This window comes from Bos taurus, chromosome 23 (assembly GCF_002263795.3).
Source record: "Bos taurus isolate L1 Dominette 01449 registration number 42190680 breed Hereford chromosome 23, ARS-UCD2.0, whole genome shotgun sequence".
In the NCBI taxonomy this organism is placed as follows: Eukaryota; Metazoa; Chordata; class Mammalia; order Artiodactyla; family Bovidae; genus Bos; species Bos taurus.
The window spans coordinates 42,784,365-42,798,231 of record NC_037350.1 but is presented as its reverse complement, the minus strand read 5'-3'; the positions used below and the strand labels follow the sequence as shown (position 1 = coordinate 42,798,231).

The window sequence follows — 13,867 nt, the reverse complement described above, 5'->3', positions numbered from 1 at the left end:
GTAGACACAGTAAAAAAATATAAATCAGAAACAGGAAGAATGGAAAGAAACTACATGAGTCGAATCCGACTCTGCAGTCCCGTGACTGCAGCCTGCCAGGCTCCTCTGTCTATGGGGATTCTCCAGGCAAGAGTACTGGAGTGGGTTGCCATGCCCTCCTCCAGGGGACGTTCCCAACCCAGGGATCGAACCCAGGTCTCCCTCACTGCACGTGTATTCTTTACCATTTGAGCCACCAGGGAAGCCCTGCTGTATAAGGCCTAGTACAGTGGACCATTTACCAAAATAAACAGTATCATCCTAAACAGCAAAACACAAAATTTACAGTAGTGTTACTAATACTTAGTTATTAAGTAACTAAACTTTCTATCACTTATTTATTTAACAAATGTTTTTTCCAGCATCTCCTTTGGGTCAGGATATTGGTCTGTGTTCTCAGGAATGAATAAAAAAGAGAAAAGGCTGTGATTCATGGAGCTTACATTCTAGTGGGAATTGTTAACTTTGTCTTAGAGTTTGTGGTAAGTTCATTAAAACAAGAAAAATGAAATAACTGGAATAAATACTAGAAAAGACAAGCTAAAACTATCTTTTACCCCTAGTGATATCAATGTATACCTTGCAAATCCAAGACACCCCCAGTAAATCCTGTAAACATAAGAGAATTTGGTAAGTGGCTAAATTTAAAATAAATAAAATCAAAGCCTCCTTCTTGCCCCAAAATAGCAACAGTCCCTTATAAATGAAGGGTAAGGACAAATTAGAATAGTAGCAAAACCCTAAAAATACTAAAGAATAATTTTAAAAGGCATGAAACATGGAGAAAATGAAAATATATTGAATAACACAGATCAAGATTGTAAACAAGTGAGAGACCCTGTTCTTGGATTGGAAGTCTTAGTATATTTTTTATTGGAGGATAATTGCTTAGAAGTCTTAATATTTATACATTTGATACGATTCCAATCCCAACAGTTTTTTTTCCAATTTGATAAAATGATCTGAAAATTTATAACAGAAGGTTAAGTGCCACTAATAGCCAAGAAAATAATTCCTCCATTGCCTCCCTCCAGACCACTGAAATGTAAGCTCAGGAGAGAAGGGATTTTGCTCGCGGTTGAATCGTCAACACCTACAATTGTGTCTGGAACATACGAGACACTTAATAAATAGTTGAATGAATTAATAAAGGAGACTTCCTCAAGGAGACATAACTTACCAGGTATCAAAACATACTAAAAAGCCATGATACTCAAGTGACTATGGTCGAGACAGATGGCTAAACAAATAGATCAATGCAATATAGTAGAACATCGGAAATAGATCTCGGAACGCATGAGATTTTAATACATGTCAAGCAGATGCAGAAGGCCAACAAATTAGACTTGGCTTAGCAGATAAGAATCTGCCTGGAATGCAGGAGACACTGGTTCCATCCCTGGGTCGGGAAGATCCCCTGGAGAAGGAAATGACAACCCATTCCAGTATTCTTACCTGGGAAATCCCGTGGACAGAGGAGCCTGGTGGGTTACAGTCCCTGGGGCTGCAAAAGAGTCAGACCCAACTTTGCGACTAAACAACAATAACGTGAAGACAGAATTCAGAGAAGAACAAATCCTGGAGGCCAACAAATGAGAAGACAGTCTCGCTCAAATCATGACATATCACCCCTCAGGCTGGCAAAAATTACATCAATATCATCTATTGCTGTTAGGGGAGAAGAGCTCTCACATTACTGAGTTTTGAAGTCTGTGTGACAGTCTTTTTAGAAGACAATCCAGCAGCATGTGTGCAGAGTAACATCTGTTTGACCCAGGAATTCCACTCCTTGTTCTCTTAAAAAAATGAAACGCTGTATGCATGGGTGTGTATCCCAAGATTGTGTTCTACAATAATGTTAGTGTGGAGGACAAAATGGAGATACATGAATGCTTATCAGGGGAGGAATGGTGGGCTATATTACATTCATCCCAATGGTGAAATGTTATACCGCCGTTAAAAAGGAATTTGGGGCTGTATTGGTTGAATTGAGAGATTTTAAAAGTGAGTCTTTATTTAGTGGGAAAAACAAGATGCAGAAAACTGGATATAGTGTAATAGTTAGGAAAAATAATGGGAAAAACTGTGCTTATAGTGTCTTTCCAATTATATGTACATGGATAGATAATATGCACGTTGGAATATATATGGAAGAAAACATGCTGCTGCTAAGTTGCTTCAGTCGTGTCCGACTCTGCAACCCCATAGATGGCAGCCCACCAGGCTCCACTGTCCCTGGGATCCTCCAGGCAAGAATACTGGAGTGGGTTGCCATTTCCTTCTCCAATGCATGAAAGTGAAAAGTGAAAGTGAAATTGCTCAGCAGTGTCAGACTCTTTTCGACCCCATGGACTGCAGCCCACCAGGCTCCTCCATCCATGGGATTTTCCAGGCAAGAGTACTGGAGTGGGGTGCCATTGCCTTCTCCTGGAAGAAAACATAGCAGGTAGTTAATATGGGTTATTGGAGGGAAGGGAGTGCCTTTCAGGCTGATACCAGTGAAGGGAAGTGAAGAGGAGAAATTAACCAAATAAAAAGGGAACACATAGAGAGACCACTAATAAATAAACAATATGTATGATGACTTTTCCAACAAAGGTCCGTGTAGTCAAGGGCTGTGGTTTTTCCAGTGGTCATGTATGGATGTGAGGGTTGGACTGTGAAGAAAGCTGGGCGCCGAAGAATTGATGCTTTTGAACTATGGTGTTGGAGAAGACTCTTGAGAGTCCCTTGGACTGCAAGGAGATCCAACCAGTCCATCCTAAAGGTGATCAGTCCTGGGTGTCCATTGGAAGGACTGATGTTGAAGCTGAAACTCCAGTACTTTGGCCACCTGATGCGAAGAGCTGACTCCTTGGAAAAGACCCTGATGCTGGGAAAGATTGAAGACAGGAGGAGAAGGGGACAACAGAGGATGAGATGGTTGGATGGCTGCACTGACTCGATGGGCATGGGTTTGTGTGGACTCCAGAAGTTGGTGATGGACAGGGAGGCCTGGCATGGTGCAGTTCATGGGGTCGCAAAGAGTCGGACACGACTGAGCTGAAACTGAACTGAAAATGATGCCTTTGGGGGCTTCCCAAGTGGCTCAGTTGTAAAGAGCCTGCCTGCCAACGCAGGAGACACAGGAGACATGGGTTCAATCCCTGGGTGGGAAGATCCCCTGGAGGAAGAAATGGCAACCCACTTTAGTATTCTTGCCTGGAGAATCCCATGGACAGAGGGCATGGCGGGCTACAACCCATAGGGTCTCAAGGAATCGGATACTACTGAGCACACACACACAGGCGATAATGTTTGTATGCTTTTGTATATAAATTTGTGTGTGTGTGTGCATGCAGGCATGCACATGTACACACATGTGCAAATGAAACTTTTAAAGAATTCCTATTGGCTTTGGCTTGTTTTACTCAATTATTTATTTATAATTTCTGTAGTACTAAGCAGAAGCCTAGATATAAATACACAGTAAATTCTCTAAGTTAAATGCAGCATGGTAATTATATCCTGGCTCTTTGTGTTGTGAGTAGCAGAAATCCTACCAAAAAATCTAACATGAGCAAAAATGGGGATTTACTGACTCACGTGCGCCTCACACAAGATTAGGTTCAGAAGCTCAGTTCAGCTTTCATGAAAAGTCTTTTGCTTTTACCTGCATCTCTGCCTTCCTTTACTTTTCTCTCTCTCTCTCTTTTTGGCCCATCTTCTGCTTCTCTCCCTCTTGATGGCATGACAGTTCCCCGGTACATTTATTTTTGGTCTGTCCTCCCTTCCCTGGCCTTCAGTACGTTTCTTCTTTCCTCCAAGCTTTACATTGAAAAAGGCTCAGGAGGTGCTGTGACAGGGCTGGTTTGAATTGCATCCCCACCTAGACTGTGGGCCCTGTGAGCACGGGGTTTGTGGAGTCCTGGGGTGAGGCAGGCCGGGGTCACGGATCCCAGCTTGGGAGAGAAGGGAGGCAGTGTGGCATTGTCCACATCACAGAATCTGAGTGAGGGGAAGGCTTCCCCAAAGAAGCCGTGGCAGGTGGGAAGGAGCAGTGTGGTCTAAAGGAAAAAAAAAAGATCCTGGGTGGGTGGACAACAGATGTCCCCTGGAGGGACTTTGGTTCGAAATACAAGCCAAGTTTGCATCTTTAATAGCAAAGACTTGAGTAGTGGAGACAGTGGGTTTGAGTCAAGTAGTAACCACCACACACTTTTTGTTCAGTCGCTCAGTTGTGTCTGATCTTTGTGACCCCACGGACTGCAGCATGCCAGGCTTCCCTGTCCTTCACTATGTCCCAGAGTTTGCTCAAACTCATGTCCATTAAATTGATGATGCCATCCAACCATCTTATCTTCTGTCATCCCTTTCTCTTTCTGCCTTCAATATTTCCCAGCATCAGGGTCTTTTCCAATGAGTCGGCTCTTTGCATCAGGTGGCAAGAGCATTGGAGCTTCAGCTTCAGTATTAGTCCTTCCCGTGAATATTCAGAATTGATTTCCTTTAGGATTGACTGGTTTTATCTCCTTGCTGTGCAAGGGACTCTCAAGAGTCTTCTCCAGCACCACAGTTCGAAGGCATCAATTCTTTGGCTCTCAACCTTCTTTATGGTCCAAATTTCACATCGGTACATAACTACTGGAAAAACCGCAGCTTTAACTATATGGACCTTAACACATTTAGGGCAATGAAAATATTTAGTCCTTTGTCTAAAAGCTCAAGTTAATTTATAAGAATTATAGTAGGTGATTATCTCTTTGTATATACTTACACTAGATAATCTATAAAAGGATTAAAGACTTAAGTGGCTAATGAGGAATATCAGCTTCAGATATTTGAATAGATATTTTTCTAGGAAAAGAAAATCTACCTTTTGTATTTATTTTCCCTCCAGCTTTATTGAGATGTAATTGGTACACAATATTATGTAAGTTCAAAGTTCACAGTGTGATGATTTGATACTCGGATGTACTGCAAAGTGATTAACAGGATGAGGTACGACATCACTCACCTCACGTAACCACACATATTTGTTTTTGAGGCAGTTTAGCATGCCGGATTCTTTGCCGTGTCTGGTGAAACATACGTTTAGTTTTTCTCATCAAGTAATGCTCCAGATTTGCTCACTTTAAAGACTCCATCCTTTTTAATATTGATTTATAGCGATGCTTGGATATTTACGTGATAAATAAATGACTGGCATCTCAATTTTGTGGGGGAAAAAAAAATGAATGAACTTACAGATCACAGAGGAAAAAAGTTGATCCAAAGTATCCATGGACAGAAAACTCTGGGCTATCCAAGTAGCAAATGTATTTAGCCATGGACTTAAAAAACAAAACAAAACAAAACACTTTTTACTCTGAAAGTAACGCCAGTACAGAAAAACGTGCTGCCCGATGGTGTAGGACGACAGGGACGCTCACAGGTGCCGCCCGTGTCAAGCCTCTCAGCCCACACCCAGGTGTATCTGCTGTCCTGACTTTCATGCTAATCACTTCCTGGCTTGGCTTCTTGGCTTTACCACTTACACTTGCATCCCTACCACGGCTTACCTTTGCCTGTTTTTTGAGCTTTCTAAAAATAGTCATACACCGTGTGCTCTCCGGGGTCTAGTTTCTTTCATTCAGCATTTGAATTGAGGCCCACAGTTGTGGAGTGAATGCAGGGTGGGAATGAGCTGCAGTGTCCAACTTTTAGATGACCAAATTAACAACTCCCACTAATTGTAACCCTATAAATTACAGATTTTAGGCTATTACTTGAGTACTTAGGGGGACCTTAGAATTAAAATGAGACACATGAAGTATTTAAGTATCCTAGAGCTTGGTACCCCATCCTCCCAAGAGGAACAGACACTGCCCTGTTTATGCCATTCCAGAAAGAAAGCCCTTGTGCTGGCTGCATTTCCTGGGATGTGACCCGAGCTCAAGGCTGTCAGCCAGTCCTGCCCAGAAGTGCCACTTTCAGAGCCTGGAGTTGATGAAGTATTTCAAGCTAATAGAGTGGGTTTTCTAGAAAACTCCTTAGAGATAAAGTAGGTACTTTTTTGATTGGATATTTAAACATTCAGTATTTTTATTTTTGCACATTACCAAGAAGCCCCTGTATGAATTTTTAGAACGTTATGATCATAACACTCTAAACATGTTCATAGGAATGAAGAGTGGTTCTGTGAAAAAGGTAAGCTTTATTGAAAATAATAGCTCAGTATTGGCTCAGTGAGGCTTCCCTGATAGCTCACTTGGTAAAGAATCCGCCTGCAACTCAGGAGACCCCGGTTCGATTCCTGGGTCAGGAAGATCCGCTGGAGAAGCAAATGGCTACCCACTCTAGTATTCTTGCCTGCAGAATTGCATGGACTGTATAGTCCATGGGGTCACAAAGAGTTGGACCTGACTGAGCGACTTTCAGACACACATTGGCTCAGTGAATAACTTATGTTCCCAGAATTAGGAAATAAAAATTGTGCTGGCTTAACATATTAATAGAACTTTCCTGCTGCTCCTTTAATGGTAGGAAGCTTGGGTACAGAAAGTATTACAGTAACCAGCTGACTATCAGATGTTGACAATGTAATGTATTCTTATACACACACACAGCCTTTAAATTTTTTTCATTTCCCTCAGTTTTATTGAGATTCAATTTACATATAGCATTATAGGGGCTTCCCTGGTAGCTCAGCTGGTAAAGAATCTGCCTGCAATGTGGGAGACCTGGGTTTGATCCCTGGGTTGGGAAGATCCCCTGGAGGAGGGCATGGCAACCCACTCCAGTATTCTTGCCTGGAGAATCCCATGGACAGAGGAGCCTGGCGGGATATAGTCCATGGGATCCCAACGGATGGCACTTACATATATATTGTGAAATGATCGCAATAAGTTCTATATATTCTTTTTTGCATGTCAGTGTAGTTACAGAGAAATTAGCTTTAATAGCAGTTTTGAAATACATGCATTCATATACAGTGTAAAGTGAAGTGATGGGAAAGTCGCTCAGTCATGTCTGACTCTTTGTGACCCCATGGACTGTAGCCCACCAGGCTCCTCTGTCCATGGAGCTCTCCAGACAAGAATACTGGAGTGGGTTGCAATAGTAAACTCTATTAAAAAAAACTCTACCTATACTTTTTGGCTGATGCCAGAGGTAAGAGCCTAACTTATTGATTGTCTTCCTTTTCCCACCAAGAGTACATCTTACCATGCTAGCCATTACACTATACATTCTTGTACTATATTGAGTCAGTTTAAAATTAACTAAGGTCATAATTTAAAAGGAACATAATACATATTCACAAACCAGTTAATCATGATTTCAAAAACCATCCAAGTTTACCTGCACACTGGCTTTTCTCTGTTAAGGCAGTAGGGTCCATGGCAAATTTAAAATGCTGGCATAGTTGCATTCTACTTCTCAGAACTCTTATGACCGCCCTCTGCTGTTATTTCCTTGGGGGTCTTCTCAGAAATTCAAATACATTCTGATATTTTTCCAAGCAAAATATAACTTAAGACAAATCTTTGCGCGTGCCTGTGTGCTAAGTCACTCAGTTGTGGATCTTAGCGATCCTGTGGATCATAGCCCACCAGTCTCCTCTGTCCATGGGATTCTCCAGGCAAGAACACTGGAGTGGGTTGCCATGCCCTCCTCCAGGAGATCTTCCTGACCCAGGTATCGAACCCGTGTCTCTCAAGTCTCCTGCATTGGCAGGCAGATTCTTTTCCCCTATCGCCACCTGGGAAGCCCAAGACAAATCTACCACCCCCCAATCACATATATTAAAGCTAAAAATTATTTGGAGATTTCTCACATTGCTGCTCCCTTCTTTTAGTCCTAATAATTGAGAATGGACTGTTTATGTGACATCAGTCTTCAGCCATTTGTCCAAAGTCAGCAGTAATAGCAACCATCATGCTTTCTGTTCACCATAGAGAGAGTTTACATGAGCTAAAGTAGGCAAGTGGCTGGAGTTTGAGTACTTTTTGATAGCCATGCATGCATGATTCTTCATGTTTTGAGACATAACTGCACGTGTGTTCTGTGTTTAAACACTCTTGGCTCAGATGCTGAAGTGCCTGCCTGCAATGCAGGAGACCTGGGTTCGATCCCTGGGTTGGGAAGATCCCCTGGAGAAGGAAATGGCAGCCCACTCCAGTATTCTTGCCTGGAAAATCCCACGGACAGAAGAGACTGGTAGGTGACTGTCCATGGGGTCGCAAAGAGTCAGACACGACTAACAACTCCATTTCTGTGTTTTCTTCTCTGTCTTGGCAATTAGACTTGACTTGGATATAATGCTTATTTTAGGTGTCATGTGCTTCACTCTTCTTTGAGTGAATGTATGTGTACAGCCATGGTTTTCAAGACTAGTATTGAAACAGAAAGTTTGAAATTGAATAGTCAAATAAGGAAGACACTTGTAACAGATTTCTTTACACTGGGAAGGTAAGAATAGTCTGCTGTATTTAAATACACTCTCATCTGTATAAATTACTTTCTGAAAACACGTTTTCAACATCTATCCTTAAGTTTTCCCTCCTTTAGTGTGTTCTGAAGCACTATTGGGGTTATTTAGACAATCGGAGTTTATTACCAATGGGCCTCTAAAAGAGTTAATTTATACTGAATGGAGTTTAACTGCAAATGTATCTATTTCTGGTAAGTGTCCCATTCTGTCTTCAAAAAGGCCGAATTTGTACAATTTCAGAGAGAAAAATCTCTCTATTGAGCTGAACACATAGTGCTCTGCAGTGTACTTCACACCACTAAGATTCTTAATGCCTTCTTTACTATCATATCTGTGGACTGAAAAAAGCTAAGCATAGAGATAATGCTTTCCTATATCCTGGAGGCAGAAACGCGTGAAAAGATGCTGGGGATTTAACCTTTCAAGTCTGCCACTTCTAATCGCTGGAAGCTCAGAAAATTCCGTAAAGCACTTTTCAGCGAACCGCTCACCATATTAGAATCTCTTTTCCTTTGCAGACCCCTCTCGTGGCTTTTGTCAATATGCTGTTTGAGACAGAGAGCGATACGCAGAAACTGAAAATGCCCGGCCGATTTCTGTCCCTCCTTTTCCTGCCTGTGTGCATCTCTGCCTGATTTGGACGATGTGATAATTCAGAGAGAAGGCACCGTCCAAGCCTTCCTTTTGCGGGACCCGTCCAGCCCGTCCGGCCCAGGACGGGAGGCACAGAGCCCGGGATGGCCAGTCAGCTGCCAGAGGAGGCAGCCGAGTCTCAGGTCTCAGATGAGCTGGAGTGTAAGATCTGCTACAACCGGTACAACCTGAAACAGAGGAAGCCCAAGGTGCTGGGGTGCTGCCACCGCGTGTGTGCCAAATGCCTGTGCAAGATCATCAACTTCGGGGACACCCCGCACGGCGTCATCGTCTGCCCTTTCTGCAGGTTCGAGACGTGCCTACCGGATGACGAAGTCAGCAGCCTGCCCGACGACAACAACATCCTGCTGAACCTGACCTGCGGCGGCGGCAAAGGCAAGAAGTGCCTGCCCGAGAACCCCACCGAGCTCTTGCTGACCCCCAAGCGGCTGGCCTCACTGGTCAGCCCTTCCCACGCGTCCTCCAACTGCCTGGTCATCACCATCATGGAGGTGCAGCGGGAGAGCTCGCCCTCACTCAGCTCCACGCCCGTGGTCGAGTTCTACCGGCCCTCCAGCTTCGACTCGGTGACCACCGCCGTGTCGCACAACTGGACCATGTGGAACTGCACGTCCTTGGTCTTTCAGACATCCATCCGGGTGCTGGTGTGGTTGCTGGGCTTGCTGTACTTCAGCTCCCTGCCCTTGGGCATCTACTTACTGGTCTCCAAGAAGGTCACACTGGGGGTCGTCTTCGTCAGCCTGGTCCCCTCCAGCCTCGTCATCCTGATGGTGTATGGCTTCTGCCAGTGTGTCTGCCACGAATTCCTAGACTGTCTGGCACCGTCCTCTTAAGCGAGACTGGCGCGCCGAGAAGTCAGACACCTCTTGCCACGTGTCAAGTTAGGTCACTTAGCCTTTGTTTTCTATCACAGTCTCTGTGATCGGCGCCCATGGTGTGAACAGAGCCACTGGGCATATGTCTGTGGTCTGTTTCCCATCCAGATATTGACTCGGTGGTTTTCCTATATGCTGGAAGTAACATGTTCACTTCTACTTACATGTTAGCAAAAAAGAGACAGGGATCAGCTCAGCCTTCTAGTGCTTTGCTACTGAGTCTTCCCAGAGACAGGGCAGCCGCCACTCAGGGCTGCTAGATGGACCCCGGGGCCCGACGTGTTGTGCTGTGGCGGCTGGAGTCTTTGTGGACGGTCAGGCATGAACTGGTGCCTCTTCTCATCATCTTAGCCTGGGATGGAGGGTAGACCCAGGAGGGGGGCAGCCCCAGGGCACACCCATTTGCACAGTGCACACCCCTGCCCCTGGCCCACAGTTGGCACTTCCCTGGATCCTCTCCAGCTCAGATGCTGGTGCCTCCGTGCATGGTACTTGCCAAGAGGAACCCAGCCTCTTGCGTGGTTTCAGCTATATGCCTGTTTTGTCACATTACTATAGAGAGCTTAAAACGCCGGGAAATTGGCATCAGTAAACCTCAAAGCAGAATGTGGCCACTCGTTTGGGACACACACCCTTTTTTTTTTCTCCATGTTTATTTTCTGCTCTCCAGCTTTCTCTGAAATTCTCTCAGAGCAGTTCATGGAGATCCAATTTGAGCTTTTCCTTAAAGCATTTTAGTTTAGTTTCTTCTTTTTTTCTTAAACCACATTGTTCATTCAGCACCATCCTTTATCCTGGATGGGGTTCCATTTAAATTAGTTGCTATAACTATATGTGGATTTCGATTATTTTTTCCCCGTTTCATTTTAAATTCTACTATGGACTCACTTAACTTAATCCTGTAACAATTTGGCGTAAATTGTGGCAGTGGAAACCCAGGCCCAGTTCAGGAGCTGTTCCAGCTCATGGTTTGATGTGCCGAGAACCTAAGTATTTTGCTGTGTTCTGTTGAGCTGTACCAAAATATAATGGTTTAGGCTTATGTGCAGTAGCTCAGGCAAAAGGATGGGCAAGAGAGATGTCAAGCTGATGCCCTTCAAGGGAGTATATAACAAAATGGAAGGGCAGAGTGCAATCTCCCATATTGCCATCCCTGTTAAGTCCCTTTTAGAATGGATTCAAGTTCTCATGCAGTTTATTTCAAATAAAAGCATAAGCTTATATGACTTGAGTTAATGAACTTCTTTTCGTGAGGTAGGGGACATTGAATGTATATATTTACGAGAAGAAATTGGGTAACAGATTTTAGGTTTGAGGGAATAGAATGCCCACAGAAAGTAGGCAAAAAAAAAAAAAAGGTTTTTTAGCCTAAAACTCATTACTGATGATAAATGTTTAAATACTTATAACTCTTAGAAAAGGGCATTACTAAGGCTACTTTACGTATTTGTGACGAAACATTTGTTGGGTGAAAGACAGTGGACCAGTTCCAATCTGTTTATTCAGGAAAAATCGATACTTTTCTAGAAGAGTAGTTTTTAATTCTGTAACTGTTAACTTGGAGACTATGTATGCCCAGGGTAAATATGACGGGAAAGTATGTGTGGGATGTGGCCCAGTGAATTTAAGCCCCAATATAGCTATATACTTATAATTTCCCGAAATCTAGTTTAGATGGCATTGTGAATGCAATTTCCAAATATCCATTTGTACTTAGAGTAAATGTCATGTTTAGGAGGTGTTTTGTGGTTTGGATTTATATGTTTATGAGGTTTTTAAAAAAGGCTTGCTTTGCCTGAAATGTAACGTCAGATGGCCTGGTGCGTTATCGGGGGCGCGCGCTCTAGGGAGCTCTGGTTGTGGGCACCGTGCGTTTTGCTATTTGTGCCAGGCCCGCTGTGCTTGCTTTGTGTCTCTGTAATGTGGTAGTCTTCGTTTCTTTTCTTTTTTTTTTTTTCCCAGTTGCCAGTAAGTTAATTTGGTGTTAACCAGTTTTAAATGTATGACAACAAAAAACCTTTTCATGATGTTGGATGAAAAAAGGACAGTGCTTCAATCCTTTATTTATTGTGGTGATGTTTTATTTGTCCATTAAATTGTTATTGTTTCCAAGCTAGACGTTTGATTTTTTTCTGACTGATGGTTGAAATTCAATTATTTTGGACTTCTTTTAACATTAGATAATTGCAAACTTGAGCTTTCAAACACATTGATTAAGCTAATGCCTTTATTATACAAATAAAGATTCTAGAACTTTCTGACAAAGCTGATCTACTCTATTATAAAAGACCTTTGTGCTTTTTTTTTTTTTTTTAAGGAAAAGGACAAAAGTAGGAAAGATGAAATAAAAACATTGTCTTTATAATAAAATTTTTTGGTTTTAATGTGCTTGATTTGTTTTCCAGACTGCCTAGCTGCTGAGCAAAACAGAATCCATTTTGGTTGGGAATTCACTAACCTTGTGTGATCAGTACAAGTGTAAAAAATTTACCTGATATTTAAATATGACCAGTGTTAGGCAAGGTCATGGTAATTTGGGAATATGTCACAGTTTTATGCTTATGATACTTAGTAAATTGGCACCATATGTTAATCTAGAGTCATGGCTTCATTCATTTTCGAATCTCTACGTAAATGAGGAAAGAATCAGATTAAGGGAAACAGTTACCTGTGCTTGTCATAACTTAAGAATGTTAATTTATGCTTATCTGCTGAGAGACCCACTGAGAGTCATCAACAGTCAACCTTTTGTTATATTTGTTTTTGCTCTCTCTCCCCTAAGAATATAAAGTCCATGGAATTCTCCAGGCCAGAATACTGGGGTGGGTTAGCCTTTCCCTTCTCCAGGGGATCTTCCCAACCCAGAGATGGAACACAGGTCTCTTGCATTGTGGGCGGATTCTTTACCAGTTGAGCCACAGTGGAAGCCCAAGAATACTGGAGTGGATAGCCTATCCCTTCTCCAGCAGATCTTCCCAACCCAGGAATTGAACCGGGGTCTCCTGCATTGCAGGTGGATTCTTTACCAACTGAGCTATCAGGGAAGCCTCAAGAATAAGGGACATACTTTAATTTGACTAAAATATCATTATTGTATCTAAAACACTTAAAAATACTTTTCTAATATCATTTAATACGCAGCCTCCTCCAATTTTTCTATTTGTTCCCAAAATACCTTTCATCATTTGAAACACAAATTACAAACCAGAATCCCATCAAGCTCCACACGTTGCACTCAGTTGTTGTGTATCTTATTCTCTTTTATTCTGGAACAGTCCCCCACCTTGTTTTCCTGTGACATTGACTCAAAAAAGCAGGCCAGTTACCTTGTCAATGCCCCACCTTCTGGATTGGACTGACTGTCAGACAAATGGTGATATTTAACTTCTATCACTTCTACTTTCTGTAAACTGAGAGTTAGGCTTGGAAGCGTGATTGGATTCAGATTTGGGTCAAGAGTTTGTCTTAGGATGATGGCATGTACCTGGAGTTGCATCCCATCAGGAGACATGAGTGGAAGGTTGCCCCATCGTTTGAAACACGGACTCATCACTCGGTTAAGAGGGGGTGACCTCCAGGTCTCACCATTTCCTGTGTGCAATTAACACAACATAATCTGTGTGGTGAATTTTGGTACTATGCAGATGGCATTTTCCCTAAAAATTTTACCTGATGGTCTTAGCATCCAGCGAGGATCCTTGCCTGAATCAATTATTTCACTTTTCTCACTAATCTAATCCAGTGAGAACTGACTTCTCTCTCACTGGAGGTTTTCAAGAGAAGCTGGTCCAGTGCTTCTCGACAGGTGTCTGGTGCGGGAGAGAGATTCATGGAAGCCTGTCTAAAG

General features: G+C 42.8%; 1 protein-coding gene across 3 annotated transcripts in view; it reads left to right on the top strand.

Annotated features, from left to right (window-relative positions):
- RNF182 (ring finger protein 182) overlaps positions 1 to 12,278 on the top strand; it is a 51,269-nt gene extending 38,991 nt beyond the window's left edge. For 2 of the 3 annotated variants that reach the window (XM_059880341.1, XM_024983604.2), the window contains exon 2: positions 9,010 to 12,278. In XM_059880341.1, coding sequence (XP_059736324.1) covers positions 9,229 to 9,978 — 750 coding nt within the window. In that variant the 5' untranslated portion in view covers positions 9,010 to 9,228 and the 3' untranslated portion in view covers positions 9,979 to 12,278. 3 annotated transcript variants of the gene reach the window in all.
- The last annotated feature ends 1,589 nt before the right edge of the window (positions 12,279 to 13,867 follow it).